This window comes from Crocodylus siamensis, chromosome 5 (genome assembly GCF_052110815.1).
Source record: "Crocodylus siamensis isolate JL-2025a chromosome 5, ASM5211081v1, whole genome shotgun sequence".
Lineage (NCBI taxonomy): Eukaryota > Metazoa > Chordata > Crocodylia > Crocodylidae > Crocodylus > Crocodylus siamensis.
The window spans coordinates 180,056,640-180,080,142 of NC_143399.1; the positions used below are offsets into that span (position 1 = coordinate 180,056,640).

Sequence of the window (23,503 nt, forward strand, 5' to 3'; positions counted from 1 at the left end):
TATGCTGCTACTACAGCAGTATGTAATGTTACTTGTGAGTCTTTTGGGCTGCAAAAACCATTCCATCACAGCCATGACCCCTGCAGCCAAACAGTGCAGAATGCCATTGCAAATGGCTGCAGGAGTTTAGACTGGCAGGATTGTTCTCTCAATGCAAAATGCCAAAACACAGCAGCTAAACTTGTTAGAAGTACTACTGGATCTGGAAGGACCACAGGTAGGTAGCAGTTCTTTTACATCTCATCTGACACCTAGGGACCTCCATCAATGCAAAGCCTCAGATAATTTAATAACTTCATATAACCTCCATGGAAAACAGCTCTCCTCTAAAACACTAGGGTTTAAACTTCTACAATGGACTAGACAAAAAACACAATGTGAAGTGGAAGCCTCTCGTTTTATAGCCATTTTTGTCCTCTCAGAGCTTTATTGTAGGTGAAGAAGCATAGTAGAGGCCCTGACTCACTTAGGGGCATTTCAGGGCTTAGTGACAGTGAATCAGACTAGAAGCAGATTCTACTGGATTCCCATAGAAATGGTAGAACATATCCTAGTGTAACAGACACACAAAGGACTACTGTGTATTTTTTAAAAAGGAACATTATACAGCTTTGATTCAGCAAATTACTTAAGCATTTGCCCAACATTAGGTGTCACCCTAGATAACTGAAGTTGGTTGGCCCATGTAAGTGGTAAGAGTTTCAAGGCAGGGCCCATCTTTTTATTACGTATTGGGACAGTGCCAAGTATTGAAGCAAGATGATGGCCCTCAAAAGATCTGCAATGATTATAGCAACCCTTTAATGCTCAGATTTTTAAAATCATAAATCCAATCGGAAGTCTAGAGATGACAGATGCGACATCTGCTTGTAACATGTTTACATGTTTTGGTGCACATGCTAAACTAGTGGTTCTCAAACTCATTAGAAGCATCCCTCAAAAAATGCCAGCTCTTAGCTTTATTTTTTTACTACAGGACTAGGGAAAGAAATTACACATAAAGCGGTATAAGTGATTGGAAACTGGTTCAAATCTGTAACAACAGATATTCAGTGCACATAAACTGCTCACAAAGTGGCCAAAACTGGTTTAAGATAAACCTGGAACGATGTAGTATAACTGATCTAGGTTACATCAGTTTATTGAACTTCTGTCCCAGATCCCCTCCAGATGCACCTGCAGACCCCAGCATTCCAGGATGCTTTGCATCACCCCGCAAGCCCCACCTTGCAGGATGGACAGGCTAGCCTTGGCCCAAACTGTCTGCTCCAGCCAAACAGGGAAGCATGCTCTAGCATCTCCCAGTTTCTGTCCTGGACCACTGCAGGACTGTGGCTGTGTTTTGGAATAAAAAATGAATCTCTGTTCACTTGCTTAACCTGCGAAGATTGAATCGATTCAGCCTTGGACTTTTCATAGATTTCATAGACATTTGGGCTGGAAGGGACCTCGGAAGATCATCGAGTCCAGCCCCCCCACCCAAGGAGCAGGAAGTCAGCTGGGGTGATAGGATCCCAGCAAGATAAGCATCCAATTTCCTCTTGAAGGTGTTCAATGTAGGTGCTTGAACCACCTCTGATGGCAGGCTATTTCAGACCCCGGGGGCTCGGACAGTAAAGAAATTCTTCCTTACGTTCCGCCTGAAAGTCTTGCAGGAGTTTATAACCGTTTGACCTCGTCATCCCTTGGGGCGCTCTGGTGAACAAACGTTCCCCCAGATGCTGGTGGTACCCTGATAAACTTATAGGTAGCCATCAGCTCACCCCTGAGCCTGTGCTTTTCCAGGCTAAAGAGCCCCATAGCTCTCAGCCTGTTTTGAATGTCTCTACTATTGCTTACTTCATAAACTCACTGGTAAGTTTTTCCATTGCCTTTTTTAGAAAAAACAAACAACTTACCTAACATTTAACCTGAAAAAATGAAGCTGTAATGTTTGGCTGGAGAGACTAAAGGTAAGAGACCAGAAGGATGAGGAGAAGACTATCCGGCTGGAGATGCAAAGATATATTGAGAAACAGGTCACATTTTACCTTCAACATTTTCTTTTGTTTAAGCTACAAAAGCTAGATCGGCCCAACTTCTTACTATTCTAGTTTTCATAGAATCCATGATCCTTAAGCTTGATCTTTCAGTGCTTGTATTTTCTCCAGGAACATGATCTTTGGCCATCTGTACTTAGTTTAGAAGAATTAAAAAAATACCACAATAGGTCAGAATGGTTTTGACACTCTGGATCCTATTTGAAATCTCTAAATTTATCTTGCTTATTGTGTGTAGGAGTTTGCACAGCTAAGAGCACTAATACTGTGTGGTACCCTGAAGCACCCATAAAAGAACTAAAAGAAACCATGGTTGAGAATCAGTGTACTAACAGACAGGACAAGAAAGCAATCAGTGGGCAGCTGACAGCCACATGATTAACAACAAGGCAAGGTGGGATCAGTTGAGTGTCAGGCTGGGTACCTTTGCAAAAGCTTGTTCTTATTTTTTATTTAAAGATCCTAGGAGCATCTTTACTTTCCAAATACTGTGAAAAAAACAACACTTACCTATGCAGAAGTCCCACAACCTCAACTTATTTATAAAGGCATTCAGTATAAAAGCCAAATAAAATTAATCTGCAAGAGCCACTAGACTCTATCCAGACTGAGGGGAATGACTTTGGGATACTTTATATATTCACAATATGTTCAGTGATAACAACTCTTAGGTTATTCTCCAAAAGTGAAGGAAAATCTTATCCAGATTACAAATGCAATACAGAGAGAAGCATCACCATTAAATAGGTGATGCACTATCACCATTTAATAGATGCAAAGAACTTTTCAACTTCAACTTTTTTTTTCTGAAATGTGCAATTCTATTATGGCTTGAGCAGCAATTTTGGATAGTTAAAAGATGTGGAGGTCAACACTATCAGTGTAGCTTGTACCCAAGGAAATTTTTAGTGTTTGGTCCCTGCAGTAGGATCACTTAATGATGGTTTCCAGTGTTCTTCTCCACTCACCTGAGGATGGCCCATGCTGCACATTTAGGAGAAGGATGTCAGCATGTGTAGGAATCCCCAAGCTGCCTTTGGCTAATACAGGTACCAACAGCACTGAATTGTGGCCTAGGTTCCAGCACAGGGTGTACAAGGCCACCTGCGATTTTAGCTCATCTTGCAGGCCACACTGATGGTTGTGCTGCTGTAGTCTTATTACCATTAATACCCGACTGGACCTACCTGTGCCACAGTTATACTTCCAACCAAAATGCAAAGGTGCATTTCTCCTATGAATCAGGAGAAAAACACTATACCTTAATCCCAAGAAGGTTAGCTTTTCACCCACAGGAAGCAGGAGACATGAAGACAATTCCTCCCTTATCTGAATGCACACCTCCTCCCTTTACACATGCTTAGGGACATTTCAGAAAAAAAAAAAATCAAGATAAACCAGGAGCTTTATCTTTAGGAGCCTTAGGAAAACGATGAACTATTTTGGGTAAGAGAGGAATCTGAGAAGTAACAGATGAGAAAGCTATCATTTCTTTTGGTACAGGCCCCTGCCAAGCTGCTTAGCTTTCAGCAAAAAAGGAGTTAGGCTGGAGCTGAGTTCAGTTTCAGATAAACTGTGATTAAATTTTGTTCCTAGTTTCCAACAAATTTGTGAGCTTTGAAATTACTTTAGACATTGCACTGGTGCAGCAAGTAAAACATATACTTTGGATATAACCAGCATTCACATACATTCCATTCAAACAAGCAAATGAAAGTGAACATAAGTCTACTTGCAAAATGACATTCTGCCCCTTCCTGGTTGATACATATACCAAAAAGTATAAATAAGGCCATTTCCTTCTTCAGCTGCTTGAGAATTCAACAGCAGCTTACAACAGGGGTCTGGGGTGTGGAATCCTGTGTCTATACAAGGGGCATGGCCATGGATTTTTTATCTTATTTTAACAGGATGCAGACAAAGACTGGACACAGTGTGGGGCAGATTTGTGGGTATCCCTGTATTGAGAGAGGAGTGGAAAAATTGTTCAGAGGTTGTGACAGAGGCCTCGTTGAGTCGTAAAAGCCTTGAGGGGAACTGCAAACAGGTGGATCCAGAAGGGAGACTGCAGTGATAATTAAAACAGTAAATTCAGAACACTGTTCCAATGGGCTTCTGGAGTAATTCCACTGAATCAAAGAGGAACAGACTTCCACTAAAGGATCCTAACACAGAATACTGCTTGGAAAATCCAGCTGGAGCTAGTTCTAGAAGCTTGGAGTAAGAATGTATAGCACCACTAAAAAGTTAGAAACAGTGAGCAAGCCTTTGCTTGCTGAATATTTCATTAAACAGCCTGCTGGCACATGGTAGCCAGCATAGGCTTTTAGACTAAATTCCTTCAGGCAAGGACTCTGTTCTGTGTTTGGACATCAGTTCCTGCTAGGCTTTGGCTGCTAGCATTGTACAAGTTGGTTTTGCCTTTGAAAACTTGTGTTCAAACTTGTGTTGCCAGAGAAATTACACTTGCACATCTCTTAATACTGGTGAGTAGGTATATATCCATAATACAGAGCCAGGCCACAGCCGGGTGGCTTATTGCAAAAAGGAATATCACAAATTAGAAGGAGACATACTATCAGAACTGGCCAGGGGTGTTTACTCACCATGTTCCACCTCTAGTCTCAATTTACCCTGTGCTGCACATCTTCTAGCACCAACTTCATACTTAAAAAACAGACAGCTGTACAGGTACCTCTGGAAAAGGCATGGCGAGAGGCATACTAGGGATCCAGCAGCACCTTAACTGGACAGTTTGCTTATGGGTTAGTTATCTAAGGAGCTGATTCACCCACACACCACTTAACAGAATGATGTTACAAGAGTTGTTCTTGATGAGAAAAACATACATTGTAATACCATTTATCATGTAGATTCTTTAAGCAAAAAATTCATAACACTATCTTGTTACCATTCTAAAAAAATCAAAAAGAAGGAAAAAGAGCAAAATACATTAAAGCAGCAGTAGTACTCCCTCAAAATCAAAGAAAAGACATTGTGAATTAGGCCTTTTCTCTGCCTTTTGGTGCCACCCTGGCATTGTAACCCCTATAGTATTGTCAGTGAAACAAGCACACAGCACAGACAACATCATGTGTTGAAAGCCCTGACAATCAAAGCCTTGTAATGGCAGAACACAAAAGGCTTTTTGTCTATAACTGCCAGAATTATTCTAACCTACTTCTGAGTATTTTTTAATAACAGGTTTGGCTGAGGTGTTATATTATTTATGAAAGTTCTTCTGTCAATCCCCTTGCAAATAAGATGCTGCAGAGTAAGTTTCAATTTTGAATTAAACCTTTATGTTACTGCACAGTATCACTACCAACAAATCTTCATATCTGCTGTCAGAGCACACGTTGGGTTACCTCCAAAATTACATGCAAGCATGAAGAAGCAAAGGCAAAAAAACCTTTCAAACCACTTAGAGCAAGCGTGGGTGGGGGAGAGAAAGAGGCTGCAGAATAATGAAGAATCTTTAGTTCTTGTTTGTTTCTTTGAGATATAGGTTACATGTTCATTTTAGTATCCAAAATTCATTTGCAAGTGATCAAAAGCAGTCGCAACACAGGAACAAAGGATTTACCTAGTGAGTCATCAAAGTGCTTTATTTTATAAAGCCTTGCTCATGTCTGGAGTGTAGTCTAAGCACTAAGATATACAATGTGAGTCTTCCTCACCTGTCCAAATAATGTTTATCAACAATAATGAGTGACAAAGACTGTTACAGACAAAAAGAAAGCTTTGTTGTAAGCTTCTAAAAAGCATATGCTAATTGGCCACAATTAAATATTTGCTTGAACAATGTATGTGTACCTCCTTTTTACTTCAGGGTCTCTCTGCAGTCTCATACCTTTAGAAGCCACTGCATACCTCAAAAAACAAACGTGTGTGATACCAGAGTTAACCTGGGGGACTGGGGTAGAGTGGGAGACAAAAAAAAAAAAAAAAAGCCACAGTATCAACTTATTTAAATACATACAAATACAAATTGTACACGTACATTACAGTACTGCTAACATCACCAAGTCAAAGATAACAAAACCATGAGGGAAAAAACTGTATACAGCAATAAAGGCGGTATTGCCATTGGCTGCTGAAGATATCATGATTTGCAGCTTTTTAAATAGATTTCTTTGAAGTAAGCACTACATACATTATGCACAGTTGCAGTCTTAATAGCACTGACATTAAGTTATTGGAGAAGGCATCCTGGCACTCCTGGGTTTAAGTTATAAATTATGGTGGGAAGGTGTGATTTTGTTTTTAAATTGCCTACAAAATCTAACTGTTTCAACGAAGAATTTTAAAGGCACAGCTTTAGCACAGTGTATAAGTAGGTAATAAACTTTAGGCATTTCTAATTTTGTCTCTTTTAAGCTTGGAACTATTTAGGAAGATACAGGAAAAAAGAATGTAAATACAATATATTTGTTTAAATTGTTAACAGGTTAAAATAAACATGATCAACACAGTTTTAGGCAATGTATCATACAATCAAATTGGGTAAACAGTAAAACAAGTAATTTAAGATGATAAAAAGAACATCTGAAATACCTCAAACAATTTTTCTCCATTTATCGTAAAAGAGATTCTACCATGGAGGTGAATGAGACGTTCACTTTAGTACACTACTGCATGTTACACCTTGAAAGATGACGGATTACCTCATCTGTACTGCAAAATAAACTTTACATGTAAACTTCAAAAATCACATACTGTACACAAACTCTGAAATTCAAAAGTATCCCTGTTTTCCTAATAATAATGTAAACAGTAAAATTCAGGGTTGATTTTTAGAGGGATAATTTATAATAAAATACCACTGTTTAAAAAGTACAACATAAGCATTTAAACTTCAGATTATCATTAAATTACAGGAGGGTAGAGATTTCTACCATTGCATGCACTTTCCTGTGCTGAAAAATGTAGCTACTATTGCCCAAAACTATGCACTTCTTCCAATAAACTTTTTCCCCCTTGTAACATTATTAGTTCCTATATTGCAAGAATATAAAACAATGAAAAAATTTCAGGTAATAAAAGTGAAATAAGCAGGGTTTTCCCTCAACATTAATTCGCTGTGGCAAAAACATACACAGCATGAATATGGCATTAGCTCCTTGTAAGACAAGAGACATCAGCTCTTTTGACGCTTCGGAGTCTGGATTTCCTGATGCAATGTGCTGACGCAAAGAAAATAAAAAAGTAGCAATAGAGCTAGGGAGCTAACAGGAAAAGCTTCCGGCACCAAGAGCTTAATGTTGCAGCTATTTTTTAAGGAGTGCCAGCGTGCAGGGTATAAGTGTAACACATTCTCAGTAAGGTTTCTATAATTATTATCATCATCATCATGAATACTGTCTTGCATCCTTTCAGTTCAAAAAATAAACTGATCCACAGTTTACAATTTGATACCAATATTGTAAATTTAACATGCATTTGCTCCTCCCCCACCCCACCCCACATCTCTTTGCTCATTCATTCCAAGTCAGCTAGTAGCATCAGAATGTTGCCTTCGCAATGCACTCCGAGTAAAGCTGAGCTATTTAATTAATTAATTTATATTTTTATTTTTTTTGCACACACAAAAAGTCAGAAATAGCTAGAACTATGCTGGGAATATCAGGCAGCTGTTAAAGCAAATATTCCACCCTGTAGCGGTCATCTTTGCCAGCAGATGTAAACAATGGGGTTGCTTTCTGCAAGATGAACACTTCTCTGAGTTCCTTTTTCCCCCCTTATTCTTGTAGCCACTGCTGCTGTCCCCAGGTCTTGTGTCTGTCCTATTTAATGTGATAGGTTACGTCAAGATGTTGGCAATAAAGTCCAAGAAGCGCTTTGAATACTGTTCAGGGTTAACTGTTGAAATCTCCGCACCAGCCTAGACAGAGAATTAAAAAAGAAAGGGGAGGGTGAAAGCAGTGTTATTTTTTGTGTAAACAGTTGCTTACAAATTCCTTACTGATACTTCACAAAGTTAGGTGGACACATATAGGTACCCCTGCTGATGTCAAAGAGAGTTTCTTTTGGGAGCAATTACAGCTGCTACTGGCCTAATTGCAAGATCAGTCGCTCCATTTTTGGAGAATATCTTACTGTACCTTAAAATGCCTTCTATTTCCCAGCATATAATTATCTCACACTGCAGGTTTCTTTCAAGTGTCCTTCACATAAGAGATGGCAATGGGCTAGGACATGGATTTCTGTTTGTTTAACATATATAAAACTCTCTGAATGACCACTTTATCTTTAAAAGACAAAAATCAGCTTGATAACAGTAACACTTTCTCACATATGCATATATTTACATCCTAGGTCCACTGAAATACCTGCAGACCAACAGGCTCAGCATTTCACTACTGTTTTTCAGCAGAAGCCCTTTTTAAGAGCCCCTCTGCACACATGTGGATAGTGTTAGCTTTATTTTACAGATGGGAAAACTTGTGGCAATCAGCAGAAAACCTCCCATTGAGTTCAGTGAGAGTTGGATCATTGTACAAGCAGTGAAACCGATTATGCATTAAGTGCTGTCAAATGAACAAAGTAAACTGCAAATACATTTTCTAATCTCTTCTAGCTGTAGTAATGTTAGCTGTTGCTAATAACAATAGTAGATAAAAAATAGTTCAGGCAGAGGTGTGATTTACATGCTGACTACATTTAAAGTCCATTAGTAATTGCCAGCTAATGACTGTAGAAGGGCTGCCTCCACTTTCAGCTGTCTTGGTAGTGTATGGCAAAAATGATACATTTCCAAATTCATAAATAGGATTTATTGTTGAGAATTGTAATGCAATTTGGAACAGTGAAGTAATACAAATTTATTTTGTTAAAAAGAAAAATAAGGACCTGATCCTGTACATCTAAGCAACTTAACCTGAATGAGCCCAGATGAGTAAAGCTGTTTAAAGTTATTCATGTATTTGAATGGTGACCCACAATAATGACAGAAGGAAAAATTCCTTATCTACTACAATACAAGTGACAGTAATGTAGTTTGTAAAATATGTATATGTTTCATTAGCATAACTGAAAAACAAGCATTATCTATATTGTGGTCTTCCATAAATCTAAAATGTTATATTGGACCATTATATAACAAGCATTCAGAAACAGCAGTGGAACTAGAGGAAGCAAAACACATACTTACGCCATGCTTAACAGTTTTCGCTGCATGAGCTGCTTTCTTTTTTGCATCATAATGAGTAAGAATGTCAATAATGGCCATAAAGTATACTTCCTTCCTAGGTGCACCTGCAAAATAGTGAACACATGGCAGCAAAAAAACGTTAATCAGTGTACTATAAATCAACATTTCTGTATTTGGTACAAGAGACTGTAAAAGTCAATTGTCAGCTTAAGAGAAGGGATCTTCAGCCAAAGTTTTAGGCATGAAAGAAGTGCAGACTTGGGCCCTTTTTATTTAAAGATTAGCTGCACTCTTATTTTATTAAAGAAAGTGGAAAACAGTTCAAAGTAGAACACTACCAGACAGATATCAAAATATGATTGCTGATTTGATTCAAACATGCACTTCCAGTTACTCCATGATTGAGAGAAGTATAATTATGGACCACTGGCCAAGTGCATAGAGGCTGTACTTCTGTGTTAATCAACAAGACCTACTATTCATTTAAGGAGAAGACAATCTGATTTATCAATGAATATATATATAAAGCAGAGCCTTAAATAGAAAACAGATACATTATCTCTCCTTAAACAAGCCGAAGGAAACAAAATAGTCCTTCAAAGTTTTATGTACCGACTTAATAGCCCAGTTCCATGCTTCTTCTGCAGAAGTCTTCTAAGCAACATTTTATGTGGAATACAGAATTGAGCTCCAAGTCTACATGTATTTTTAAAAATAGTGAGTTTTTGTATACATGTTAAGACAGCAATTTGTTCATTTTGCTGGATTACTGCTGATAGTATTGGCTTATCTGCCAGTGTAAAGAGCAGTTATGTGCAGTAAACAGATTTCCCAAAAGGAAAAACTGTTTTTCATGAAGTCTGACTAAGAATCATTGTACCTCTACACAGCATGCTGTAGTGTAAGTAGCTCAGCAAGTACATTAGCTGCTTGTGCTGTAGGAGAGCTGTTTTACTGTGTTGTTAGACATCACAATATCCAAGAAATACATTATTAATTTTCAAAGCAGAACATGAGCGGTCTCTTCAACTTTTTTCTTGCTGCACCAAAAATCAATTCATTTCCTTCTTTACAGCATAAATTATATACTTCAATACAACTTTACCTTTATGTAATTATAAGAGCTTTGAGATTTTGATACAAAAAGATGAAAACATCTTATACATAAAAATATTTATAGCAATACTGCTCACTTTCATGGGATTTTATTCCATAAACATCGATGTTTGGATCAAATTCTCCTGGAGGCAAAGGCGGAGAGCTGTTCAGTGTGTTTCCTGGACTGTCTGGAGGTGTTCCAATTGGGTGGGCTCCATCACTTTCCCCTTCATCTTCTCCATCATTCTCCTCACACTCTACTTCTTCCTGTTCAGCTCTCTCAACATCATGGATTCCAACCAGCAAGCTGTAGTCCATGAGTTTTAACTGGGCAAGAAACTAGAGGGCAAGAAAAAGCAAGATGACAATGTCACTGAAAAGTTTAAAATCTGCCTACGAATATGGGAAAATAAAAGATGAATGTCTGTTAAGAAAACAGAAACTCCGTGAGGGGGTGGGTGGGATGATGGTTTTAGATGGTTTGAAAAAAATCTTCAGAACTTATGTACGGAGAAAACAACCCAAGGTGCATGATGAGCAGGGATCCGGATTTTCCATTTTTCACAGAAAAACAGAGAAAACCACTGATTTCCCAGTTTTATCAGAGAAAACACAGATTTTCCCTTTTAGCAGAGAAACTCATGGATTTCCCGCTTTTGCAAACAGCAAAGTTCCAGCCTGCAAGAACTGTTTGCAAAGGGGTGGGAAACCCCCAGTCCAGCCTGGAGGGGGAGGGAGAAGGGCAGGGCCTGAGGCCCTCACTCTCCCAGGGCTTGCCTCAGGCTCACTCTTCGCTCCTGGAGTCTGTGTGGTGGTAAGTGGGGGTTGGGGGGGCTGCAGGGAACAGCTGCAAGCTTCCGCCCCCCATGACCCAGCGTGGCAGGGGGCAGGGATGCTGCGTGAGGATCTCCTTACTGTGTGTTGCCCTGGAGACACACCTCCTGCATGCAGGGCTGCAGTGAGGGCAGCTGCACCCTTAAGGCAGGGGCAGGTGCAGGAGGTGTGTCACTGGGACAGTGCGGGGTGGGGAATGCAGCAGCAGTGAGATCCCTGTATGGACCCACCAGGTTGGGGAGGCCCAGGGGAGGGATCAGGCCAGCAGAGAACAGGGGCTCTGCTGCTCCCTGCTTCCCTCCCCTGGGGCCTCCGAAGCCTAGCAGATGCAACCCAGTACAGCTGTGGACAGCAGTGCCACACGGGGATCTCGCCACTGCTCAGCCTCCCTGCTGCCCCGGTGATGTGCCTCCAGTGTCTGCCCCATGCTGTTGTGCGCAGGAGGTGCATTGCCAGGGCAGCAGGGTGGCAAGAAATGGCAGTGAAGATTTCTGCATAGCTCCTCTGCTCCCTGCCATGCCAGGTCACGGGGGAGGGAAGCAAGGCATCAGGGAACAACAGACCCCCTCCTCACCACTGTTCCCTGCCACCCTGCTTCCCTCCCCTGGGGCCTTTGGTATCCAGGGGGCACAACCTGGTGCAGCAGGTAGCAGTGGAGCCGCCAGGGATCTCCTTGCCACTGCTTCCCCCACAGCCTTGGTGATGTGCCTCTTGTGCACGGGGCTGCAGTGAGGGCAGCAGCGCGGGGCTGTGTCCCTCAAATAAGTGGTAGGCACTGGAGGCATGTTGCCAGGGCAGCGGGCAGGGCGGGGAAAGCAGTGGCCAGGAGATCCAGGGCCGCTTTGCTGCTGCCAGCCACACTGGGTCATGCCCCTCAGGCTCTGCTCAGCCGTGCACAGCTGATCCTAGCTCCAGACCCTCTCTCTCCCCCTACCCTGAAGGAGCCACCCATGGCCCCGTCCTGCGTCCCACTGGGGCCCTGCAGCCGCGCATTGCAGCTCCAGGCCCCAAGGCCCACCCGGCTGGGCAGCAGCCTCAGCCTATGCCTGCCCTGGGTACAGATCTGGGCGGCACGGGTCCTCCTGTCTCCTGCGAGTGCATACAGCAAAAGGCAGCTGTCCTGCCCGAGGTTGCAGAAGGGGGAGAGTGGGGACGGGGTGCTGCAGATCTGGGTCTGTAGCCCTGGCAGCTAGAGGCCCCCTCTGGCAGGGCTGGGGGAGCAGGGTCTGTGGAGGGGCCTTTAGTTTTAATCATAGATTTTGGGTTTTTTAGCAGAAAATATGTGATTTTTTAGCAGAGAATTTGGTATTTTTTTTTATCAGGGAAAACCAGGATCCTTGGTGATGGGACATTTGAAGTAGCTGATGGCATCCATTTTAAATGCACTTTATTATTTTGCTATGTAGAACTCACCATGCTTATATCTAGGCCTGCGGAAAATGCACTACTTTTATCATCTTTATAAGGTTAGGGGGGAAAGCACATGGTTGAGTATGCATGCATATGCTTGCATATATGCATGTGTGTACATTTATACTTGTGAATTTGGCCTCCAATGGTTCTCCTTGCAATCGTTCATACAAACCCACTACATTTTATAAATGCCAGAGGTTCAATAGAGGTCCAACACACGGGCGTCATATATTAAAATTTAAGAGGCACGCAGAGTCCTGTTGGGGCAACTTGCACAGTGCTAGGGTCTATGCTACATTCTGTTGTAGTCTCTCATAGTACTCACAATTACATGAGTGTCAAGTTTCTCTGCAGCCTGTTGGAACTGCAAGTCTTTAGAAACATCTGAGATTACTTTTTGGGAAAACATGCAATTATCCAGCTGGAGAGGCTATCAGCAGAACGCATCTCAGTTACTAATCATGCTAGCAACCCAGAGGTTGAGTACCTCCTGTTGTAACCTATATTTTACTACCTTGGTCTACTAATGATGAACATCTTTAAGAGAATCTGATTTTCTCTTGTGAAGAGTCAGGCTCCTTGTGTTAGCAGCTTGATTATAACCATATTATCTACTGTCTTTGTTTCACAGAGTAGTTTGTTAAGGCCTGACACACAACCATAATTCTTTTTTCCCTTTGGACTTCAAGCTGAGCTCAAGAAGAGTGAAAGGGAGAGGGAGAAAATGGTTTAAAATACTGGATCCATTAACACGTAAAACATAAACCAGGTTGCTCAGCCTCCAGCTTGTGAGCTAAATGTAGTCCATGGAGCCTTGGCATCCAGCCCATGAGGCTGCCCCAGGGTCAGAAGATTTGACACTGGGGGAGCAGTGACCATTAATATAGTTACCCTCCCTGCCACACCAAATTCCCAAACCCCAGGCCCCACATGGCCCAATGCACCCCCTCACCTCCAGCAGGTCAGGCCACATTCCCTTCTTCCCCCTGCAGGGTCAAGCCATACCCCCTAGCCCTCTACAGGGACAGGCCAAGCCAGGGCCCTTCTCCTCCCACATGGGGCTGGGTTGAGCCTGAGACACCCTGCTTCTCCATAGGACCAAGCCATTGTCCCCCTTCCTCTGAGGAGCTACTTTAGGGCCAGGCTGCCTGCCATCCCCCTCCCTGTAGTCAAATGGTCCCCACTATGCCCGCCCTGAGTGCCAGATGGGGACTGCTGTCCACATTTGACCCGTGGGCAGACAGGGCACTGTTTATAGGGCCTGCAGGAGGAAAGACAAAAGTTTGGGCACCATAGATATACACCATTGCTTTTGGATCTACATTTTGTATAGTACATGACATTTTGTATAGAATCATTCTTTCTTCATGGCCGCTGCCCTGTACCTAATGTAAGGGTGGGCAAAATAAGGCCCGTGGGCTAGATCTGGTGTACCAAGGGATCTTGTCCAGCCTACAGTGGATCCCTGAGCCCTACCCAGCCCAGGAACATGGGGTAGCTTGGGCTGTGGCGCATGCAGCCAGTCCCGTTGTCTTGGGCATGCAGCAGGGCTGGGCTGGTGCAGCTGCTGGACTCGCTTTCCGGCAGTCCCAGTGGCAGCTCTTTTTGGGTGCTGGAGCTTCTGGACCTGGCTCTGCTGCTTGTACACCCCAGCCCATCTGCTCTGCACCCACTGGTGGGGGCTGGGCTCACATGGGCAGGCAGATGGGATGGGGTTGCAGGCTAGCAGGGAGCAGGACAGGCAGGTAGGGCTAGGGCTGGTATTGAAGGGCAGTGACAGCACAGGGCTGGGGCCCAGGGCACAGCTATGATCCACTGCCCGCATGTCAGTGGGACAGGCACTGGTTGGGACGTAAAAGCTCTGCTTTGGGCCCTGGCCCCATGCTGTCACTGGCCCAAGATCCTGGTCCCAGCTGTGCCTGCCTGTCCCACTCATGGCCTCATCCTGTCTGCCCAGATGCATACCCTGGCCACACGGGTCCCAGCTAGTCTCCATGGAGACTCTGGGATGGTGATAATGTAGGGACAGGAGCCGGGGCTGAGCCATGCCACAATACATTCCCTGCACACCTCTGCCCATGGTGCCTGTTGCAGGTGCGGGGAACATACTGTGGCTCTGCCCTCTGGCCCCAGTCCTGCACTGTCACAACCCCACAATTGTGGCCGTGCCTGCCCACCCCATTCCCAGAAGCCACTCCCTGCCTGCTAGCAGCCCCATTCCAGCTGCCTGGGCCAGAGTGGAGGAGAGCCACTTAGGGAGTTTTGGTGAGCTCTTGTGGGAGGGGAGGGGGCGCAGAGGAAGTGGGGTGGGGGGTTCTGACCAGGCCTGTGGCAGCTCACCAAAACTCCCTAAGTGGCCCTCGGGCCCAAATAATTGCCCACCCCTAACCTAATAGCTAACCTCTGTGGACCCTGGTACAGTCACTTGTATCATCCCCAAATTGCCTGCCTTGAACAACCCAGGCTCTGTGGTGGGCGGCAGGGGGCATGCCCAGTGCCTGGGCTGCTGGTGGCAAGGAGACTGCAAGAGGCTGCACTGGGGTCTGCAAAACCTAGCCATAGGTGTTAATCCATTCTTCCCCACCCTGACACCTGGTTGCTGCTGGGGCACCACATGGCTTCCTCCCCACCACCCCTTCCCTTCTGGACTGCCTCCCACCCCATGCTAAATGATAACTAGTAAGCTATAACTGGTTATCACTGGGCTTATCAGTTAGCCATTTAACTGTTCACAACCATAATGGGGAACAGACACAAAGGTTAGAGAGGGAGATGGAGACAAAGGGAACAAAAAGGCAAGGAGAGTGAACAGAAACTAGGGAGTGCAGAGAGTGAATGATGATAAGGAGTAGTAGGACAGAGGTGTGCTGTAGCTTGAAAGCAAAGTGGAGGAACAAAGATTATGTAGAAAAACTCATGGAGCATGTATGGGTGACACCAGTAGAGTGATAGCGAAGAGATGATAATTTTTGCTGTGGGTGATAATCTGGAAAACTGGTGAAGGTGACTATAGCCATTGAAGAGGAAGCGAAGTATGGCTTGAAACTAGATTTTGACAGGAGAGAGAGAGATGAAAGAGCTGTTTCCAGAAGTGTTGCAAAGGAACAAATTATAAGATTTATCAAGATCCTGTATGTAAGGTGAGAAGGAAAAGGAGGAATCAGAACTCAAGTGCTGGGGAATAACATATAACACAACATAACACTCTTGTCCTCCCAATGTTGAAGGAGCAGAGCAAGAGTTTAAGAGGAAAAATGAAGAGTAGTTTTATGGTTCCTCAACCTGATGAAGGGTATTTGTACCTAAAAGCTTGCAGAGAAAAAATTTTCCAACTATTTTAGTTGATCTAATAAAAGATATTGGATTTACCCAAAAATTCTTGTCTAAGTAGTTTTAACTGCTTTTAGCTTAAGGAAGTGAAAGACCCGATGGCAGGGACCAAATAAGAAATGAGCCTGAAGGGTTGGAGAGCTAGATTTAGGTGCTGTTAATATAGAAGTGATGAGGTTCCACAGAAGTGGCCAATGTTGGCTAAATGGCAGGTATAGTTGAGGGGGAAATGAGAGTACCCAAGCAGATCTTTGAAGAACTTAACTAAAGGAAGGCAAAGGGAAGATCTACCAATGACATGGCTGAAAACAGTCAGTAAAGAACAATATTGTGGAAAATCAAGGAAGAAAGGGTCCTTGAAGTTGGTGGCTTATGGCTGCAGATGAATTGGCTTGGGGAAAGGTCACCACATTAGCAATGGAAAGACAATTCCTTGCTGATTTTTGTGAGGACAGGTTTGTCGTCTGAGAGGGTGGGAAGTGAAAGAAAGGAATTGAATAGAGTGCTGGAGGGCAACATACCAGTGGCAGAGTTGGTTTAGAGTGCATTTAGCTATGAATATCGTGTAATGCAATAATGATTTTTTAAGTGTTCTGCATTTGTTTAATATATACTCAAAACTGAGTGTTTATGCACTGGATAAAAAAATACACTTATACTTTGGGCAAGTCAGCTCATTCTGTTCTTGTTCAGATTGAACAGTTAGTTGATAAAAAAAGTCTAGATTTTGGTCTCCAATTATTTACCATAATGGTCTGCATCTGCATCCAAGTTAAATGCTACTGCTGTATAGATTTCAACTGTCAGTACTAAGGAAGCCACTCAGAATGGGATTATAAAACTGTCATTACAAAATTTGCCCTCATATTTAAAAAACACAGTGAGTGACGATAAGCAGAACAACATGCAATCTGTGTTTTGGAGATAAAATATCTACTGTATTCATTGCATTTCTTAAAATCTTCTTTACACCCTAAATTATTGTAAAAGGTTTAGTCAGCAAAAATGTTACATGCTTTAAGAAAGGCTCAGGCATATAAATCCAAAACTTCACCTATCCTAAAGCTGCTAGAACTGGAGAAAAAATCTTTTAGCTTACTTAATATTTTATACAATGTATTCATGTGTTTATGTAACATATACATATTCATAATCCACCACTCATTCCACTGATGAGAAATTAACCTACTTAAAGCAATAGACCATTCTGTAAATCCCACTAAGACACAATAGTCTGTGTTTTGCAGCAGCTAAACCATCAAATGCAAATCTCACGACTGTGCTAAGATCAGTCAATTATGTCTGTGCATAATGATGTTTCAAAATAAGATGCTGATGGCCTGTTAAACCAAATAGCCATGTTGATATCAATTCTATTCAAAAGGCGGAGAAATATTTTAAGCCCTTCCTGGGCTACACAGCTAGTGGAAACATTTTTTGGCAAAATCTGGGATTATTGCTAAAAAATCAAAACCAGTTGTATGAATTCAGTTAGGAAATACTCAATTTCCTTGTTTCAGTGACTAAAACCTCTTAGCTTTATTTGCTAAATAGGCTTCTATGATAAAACTGTTTTACTCTGAGCCAAATCAGTTTTTAATATTACATATAGCACATCAAGTGGTCTTTCCTGCCCAATTGCGGGGGGGGGGCTGGACTTGATGATCTGTAAGGTCCCTTTCAGCCCCTAACAGCTATGAAACTATGAAAACAATATTTTTACATTGAACTCTGACTGTTTGTTGAATATAGTACAAACATCTAAGAACACAAGTAGTGGCATACTGCGTCAGGGTCAGACCACTGGTCTATTTAGTCCAGTAATCTACCTGACAGTGGCAGGAGTGCATGCTTTAGAGAGAGGGTATATGTAAAGGGCACATCTAGAATAATTCATCCCCTTGCAACTGGTATCCACCATCGTTGGTTTGTGGACCCTTGGCTGATCTGTTTAATAACCAGAGATCCTGGTTTTCCCTGATAAAAAATAGTAAATTCTCTGATAAAAGACCCAAAATCCATAAAAAAATTAAAGACCCCCAGCAGCCTCGCAGGTGCCCCTCATTCCCCTCACAACAGCTCCCCAGCTGCAGGCACAGACACAGATCCCAGCAGGTAAGTGTGTTTGGGGGGAAGGGGTGGGGGGGCCAGATCGAGAGGCGGGTATCTCTGTGCCCGCTCTCAGGGCCAGGGCTGGGGGGCGGGTGAGGGCAGTGGTGCCCCTCTGCAGGCCACACACGGCAGCCAGATGGGAGTGTTCACACATGGTGGCCGCCAATGCACTGCGCCACCACTGCTACACCCTTCGCTGCCTTCCTACGGCCGGCCACATGGCTCCACAGGCAAACGATGCAGTGGCAGTGGTGGCTATGCATCTCCCGGCCAGCCGGCGAGTCAGCAGTGGGGGGGCTCACATGCGGCAGTCACTCCACTTTTTTCTCCAACACCTCCTCAGCCAGCTTCCCTCCCAACCCTGCCCCACAACCCCCAAGGCCCACTTACATTAGACTCCAGGTGAGTGAGCCTGAGTCCAGCCTTGGCTGGCTGAGGCACTCAGGACTTGCCCTTCCCCCTCTCAACAGGCGGGGGTTTCCCACCACTTTTGCCGGCTGCCTGCCTCTACTGCCACTGGTCTGTTGCCCTCCAGCGCTCTATTCAATTCCCTTCTCTCACTTCCCTCCCTCTCAGACAACAAACCTGTCCTCACAAAAATCAACAAGGAATTGTTTTTCCAATGCAAATGTAGTGATCTTCCTCCAAGACAATTCATCTGCAGCCATAAGTCACCCACTTCAAGAACTCAGCCAGCCTGCAGAGCTCTTTGCAAAGGGGGGAAATCCATGGGTCTCTCTAAATGGGTATAGTTAATAACTATTAATAGATCCATCATCCATTAATTTCTCTTGTCCAGGGGTCAGCAACATTTTTTGGTAGAGTGCCAAAAACACTCACAACTTCGGCTTGTAAGATGTTGGTGTGCCAGGGATGGATGGCACGGGAGCTGGGAGGGGCCCAATTTTGTGGCAGCACAGCCCTAGTCCCATCCCTGAGGCACACATGCCAAGGAAAACACCTTTGTGTGCCACACTCTGGCACATATGCCGGTGTTTGCCTGTATCTGGTCTAGTCCCTTTTTGAAACTTGCAATACTATCTACCTCTACAATCTCCTGTGGCAATGAGCTCCACAAGTTAACTCCATGCTATGTAAAAAAGTACTTTCTCTTGTTATTTTTAATAGTCTTCTGCTACTTTCAGTGGGTGCCCCCTAGTTCTAGTGTTCTAGGACTTGGTGAATGGCAGTTCTTTATTCACTTTGCCAACATCCGTCATGATTTTATAGACCTCTATCATATCCCCTCAGCTTTCTCCTTTCCAAACTTAAAGAGTCCTAGCCTTTTTAGTCTCTCCTGATATAGCAGCCGATCCATACCTGTAATCATCTTGGATGCCCTTCTCTATACCTTTTCTAACTCTATTACTTGCTTTTTGAAGTTTTGGAGACCAGACTTGTGTGCACTGTATTGAAGATGGGAGCACACCATAGATTTGTATAGTGACACCATATTTTCTGTTTTGTTTTCAGTTCCCTTCTTAATGATTTCCAATATTGTATTAGTGTGAAATGAGCACAGGATTAAAACAGTGAGTAGAAGTGTTGTATGCAAGCACATGATATACTCTACAGGATGGTGCAGAACAACAATGATATTAATAGAGGGAATGACACTAACAGGAAATAAGAACAGGAATAAGAAGACCTGTATTCTTTGCTATTGACATAACAGAAGGACTTGGGCAAGCTGCAATTTTGCTGTATATTGAAAAACAATTATCACCTCCCTTCCAGGAGTATTATGTTATTTAATGCTTGTAAAGAATTAAGTGGTAAGCAGTAGCATCATCATCATCATGCTACCATTATATCAAGACAGGCAATGTTGGACAACCAGCCATGACACCAGGGATCCTTATCAAGTCAGCCAAAGCAGCAAAAAGGAGTTCCTGAAAGTTAAACTGTATTTTATTTAAAAAGAAATGTTTTTACCCGATACATTCAACATTAGTTAATGATTTGAGCTACCAATACTCTTGTACAGCAGCTGCACTTGCAACTTACTGGGGAATTGCAATTTGCTGCACAATGTGGCAAGTGATACAGAACTGAGCAGATCAGTCTTACCTCAACATCCTTTTTGAGCTTTTCAAGGAACATCTTTTTGTTGTTTTCATCAATATGAATCTTTTGGCCATCATTAATAAAATCATTGTCTTTGAATGTCGGCAGTTCTTTGGCCTAAAATAAACCCAAAACCAATGAGTAAGAGATAGAATATAGAGGTCAATGCACTAAAATTCTTCATTCAATCTGTATCCACAAGTAAGGGGTGATTCACAAATCCCAAAATGCAAGGTGTCACTACTGACCAAAAGAGGGCACTAGTGAGCTATAACAATGGAAAGCCTTAGCACTTCTAATGCTTCATTCCCTATAGTCAAATACACCAGCATCATTCCCCTTCTCATAACTATGATTTGCCTTCATGATTCATCAAAGTTGTAAGTAGCTTGCTATTTATAAAACCTATTCTCAATAAATTTAACTGACTTAAACAAAAATCATCCAACTCAATTTGTTTCCTCAAGCATTCTTATTTACCTTCTAGCCTGTGTGCTTCTTCTAAGTTGCCATTTGTCAAGGATGACAGACAACCAGTAAAGCTCCATTTATAATCCTTACTCCACCACCACCAGGTCACAATGGAAATATGCAGTACTACATACAGCCCATTCTAAACTTATGCTGTCTCTTTAACGGTCCTCTCTCTACTGCACATATCAAAATCATAGAGAAAGGCAGGCCACATTACATCTTTGCAATCATTCTGAACAGTATCAAGTGTCTAATACCACAGAGTAAAATATAGATAGGTGAGTAATCACAAGCTACATAAAATTACCCATGAATGGCAAATGTCAAAATAGACTGTTGCCTTTTTAAATACAGATTTAAACATTCCAGTTATTAAAATACAAATTCAGATAAGTATTTCTGTTACTCTTCCACAGGAAAAAGGTGCAACTGAAAGAAAGAAAACCATATTGCACAAACAAGATTTTTTTGCTAAGAATATTTAAAATAACTACTCATTTTGGGTGCCCAGTTTGAAATTACATCAGTGTTGTCAACTGGGGGGTACGCATACCCTTAGGGGTACTTCAAAAGGTCATAAGGGGTATGCAGAATGAATGCCGTATACTTTCAAATTGTTTACCATACACATGCATAATATGTGGAGGTCATATTGCATAGATACTGTAGCTATGTGGCCCTGCTGGCTCAGACGGGGACTACGTCGGTCATGAACTCACCCATGAACTGAGGTTAATTAATGTGAAGTCATAGCTGTGCCCTTCAAGAAACACACACACACACGCTCCCTTGCAGCCCCTTTTATCTCCCAGCTGTCACTCCACCCTGCAGCCACCCCCACCAATCACTGCCCTTCCTCCATCCTTCATGTGAGTGGCTGCAGCCCCCTCTCCCTGTCCAGCATGTGGGGACCATAGATGAAGGGAAAAAAATTATTTGGGGAGAGCCAAGCATGTCCATGCATACGTGCACACACGCACTCCGCACCTGCCCCAGCAGGTAAGTCTGTGGGGGAAGGGTGGAGGGGAGGGGGAAATGGCATGGGGGGGTAGATTGAGGACCCCACAGTGAGGGAGGGAGTGGGGCACAGGCAGGGGCAGGGTCTGGGGTGAATGGGGCCCCAGCTGGGTTGGATGGTGGGACAATCAGAGCCCAGGAGGCTTATCGAGGGTTGCAGGGGGCTCCCACCGCTGTGTACACCCCAGCGGAGACTCAGGGGGCACATGCTCCAACTCTCCAATCTGTGCATGGGGCAGAGGTGGATGCACTTTGAGCCCCACTACAGCTGCTGCTGCAACGCCACATGTGTCCCGCTACTGGGTGGGCAAGAGGCATGGCGCAGCCCCACTGTAGCAGGCACGTGGTGTTGTGCAGTTCCTGGGGCAGCTACAGCAGCACACAAAAAAAATATAAAGGGGTATATGAGCTGAAACTTTGAGACAGAAGGGATACACTTGTTAAAAAAGGTTGAAAACCCCTGCCTTATGTGGGTGTTGTTTCTAAGGACAGATGCACAGTAGCCTCTGTGTGTCTGATGTTAAGCATCCAAACCACGAGGCACCCAATAGTATTTGCCTTTTGTGCAGTCTTGATCTATGTGAATGAGGCTACTGATAAGGATGATTAGAAAACAATAATGTATTGGGCAGGACAGGACAGGCATACCTTTACAGCTTTCATAGGCAACAGCTTGCTTTGTCAGATGCTATGAATGGACTGGCAAAAAGATAGGGTTGTATGTAGAAGGGAATAGGACAAGGGGAGAAGACATTGCTAAGAGGTTATAAAGTGGATTGACTAGATCAAAGAAAAATATGCTAGAACGTTCATATCATAGCACTCTGTGTTAAAATAGGTTTTGTGCAGGTTTCATGCTCAATAAATAAGGGGCCACTTCAAAAACATTAATTAATATTAATCTACTGAATACTGCACTTTCCAATGCACCATTTTATTTTGTTTTCCTTCACAAACCCAAGTGGAAAAAGTGACACGTGAGATTCATCTCCCCTACCCTGCAAATGTACAAAAACAGACTCAAAAGGACAATACCATAGCAGACGAGGCGAATATTTAAACTGTCCTCAAGTGTTTTTACATATCCACCCCCTTAATATTGAAAAACTTGTTTTGCCTTTCAAACTTTGGTTGCAAACAAAAGAGTAGATAGACTGCTTTGATTCCACAATAGCAACAGACTCATTTCCTGGAGTCTGCAGGTTGCTGAAAAACCCTGTGATGAATATTCTAGCTGCACTTACTTAGAAATATGACCTTCTTCCACAATGCCACAAGAAACCCTAAGTTATTAGATGAAGTTGGCCCCAAACGAAACCCTCTCAACTTCCAAAACCCACAAACTTTGGGAAAAAAGCTGGCAGCTGAACTTGGCATCTCCAAAACATTACTATTTGGGAAATATTACATTCTAGCTTGTTAATACTGCCATAACTTTGCTCTTGGAAAGAGTCTTCCATTTTAGTTTAAAAAAAAAAGAATTAAAAGACAGCTGTGACAACATTTCTTCACTGGATTCTGGTAATATAGACAGCCTATAATTGTCTGAAGTGATCTGATGTTTAACCTAGAACACTGAGACAGCATCATGAAGGTATTTAAGAAGCAAACAAGAGGTGTTTATTATAGTCTGACAGCATATATCAGTTATCTTTCTGGCTATCTCAGATAAGTGGTTTGGGATGGAAAAAGAGTAGGAAGGAACAGATACAATATTTAGGATTAACAGCTGTACAGCTTATTCTCAACCTAGGAAATTATCACATAACTGTAGGCTGACTCCAGAGAGGAGGGACTGGGGATGGAGGGATGCTGCCAAAGCAGGGAATGGAATCTAACAAGCTGGATGATTCAAACTGGAGGAAAGGAAGCTTGTAGGGAATTGCCAAATATCTGAGAAAAAACAGTATGAAATCATAGAATCAAAGAAGTAGGGCTGAAAGGGTCCTCCAAAAGCTATCTAGAG

At 42.9% G+C, this 23,503-nt stretch overlaps 2 protein-coding genes across 3 annotated transcripts in view; one reads left to right on the forward strand and one right to left on the reverse strand.

Annotated features, from left to right (window-relative positions):
• Positions 1 to 20,030, forward strand: part of LOC149864982 (uncharacterized) — a 64,781-nt gene extending 44,751 nt beyond the window's left edge. Inside the window, exon 6 of the mRNA XM_090049815.1 lies at positions 19,453 to 20,030. The gene's annotated coding sequence lies outside the window, so the exon portion shown is untranslated. The remainder of the gene's footprint in view (positions 1 to 19,452) is intronic.
• Positions 5,630 to 23,503, reverse strand: part of PIP4K2A (phosphatidylinositol-5-phosphate 4-kinase type 2 alpha) — a 200,431-nt gene continuing 182,557 nt past the window's right edge. For both annotated transcript variants that reach the window (XM_090047319.1, XM_090047318.1), the window contains 4 exons: positions 20,050 to 20,163; positions 10,386 to 10,629; positions 9,193 to 9,296; positions 5,630 to 7,923 (listed from right to left, as the gene is read on the reverse strand). In XM_090047319.1, coding sequence (XP_089903445.1) covers positions 7,843 to 7,923; positions 9,193 to 9,296; positions 10,386 to 10,629; positions 20,050 to 20,163 — 543 coding nt within the window. In that variant the 3' untranslated portion in view covers positions 5,630 to 7,842. The remainder of the gene's footprint in view (positions 7,924 to 9,192; positions 9,297 to 10,385; positions 10,630 to 20,049; positions 20,164 to 23,503) is intronic.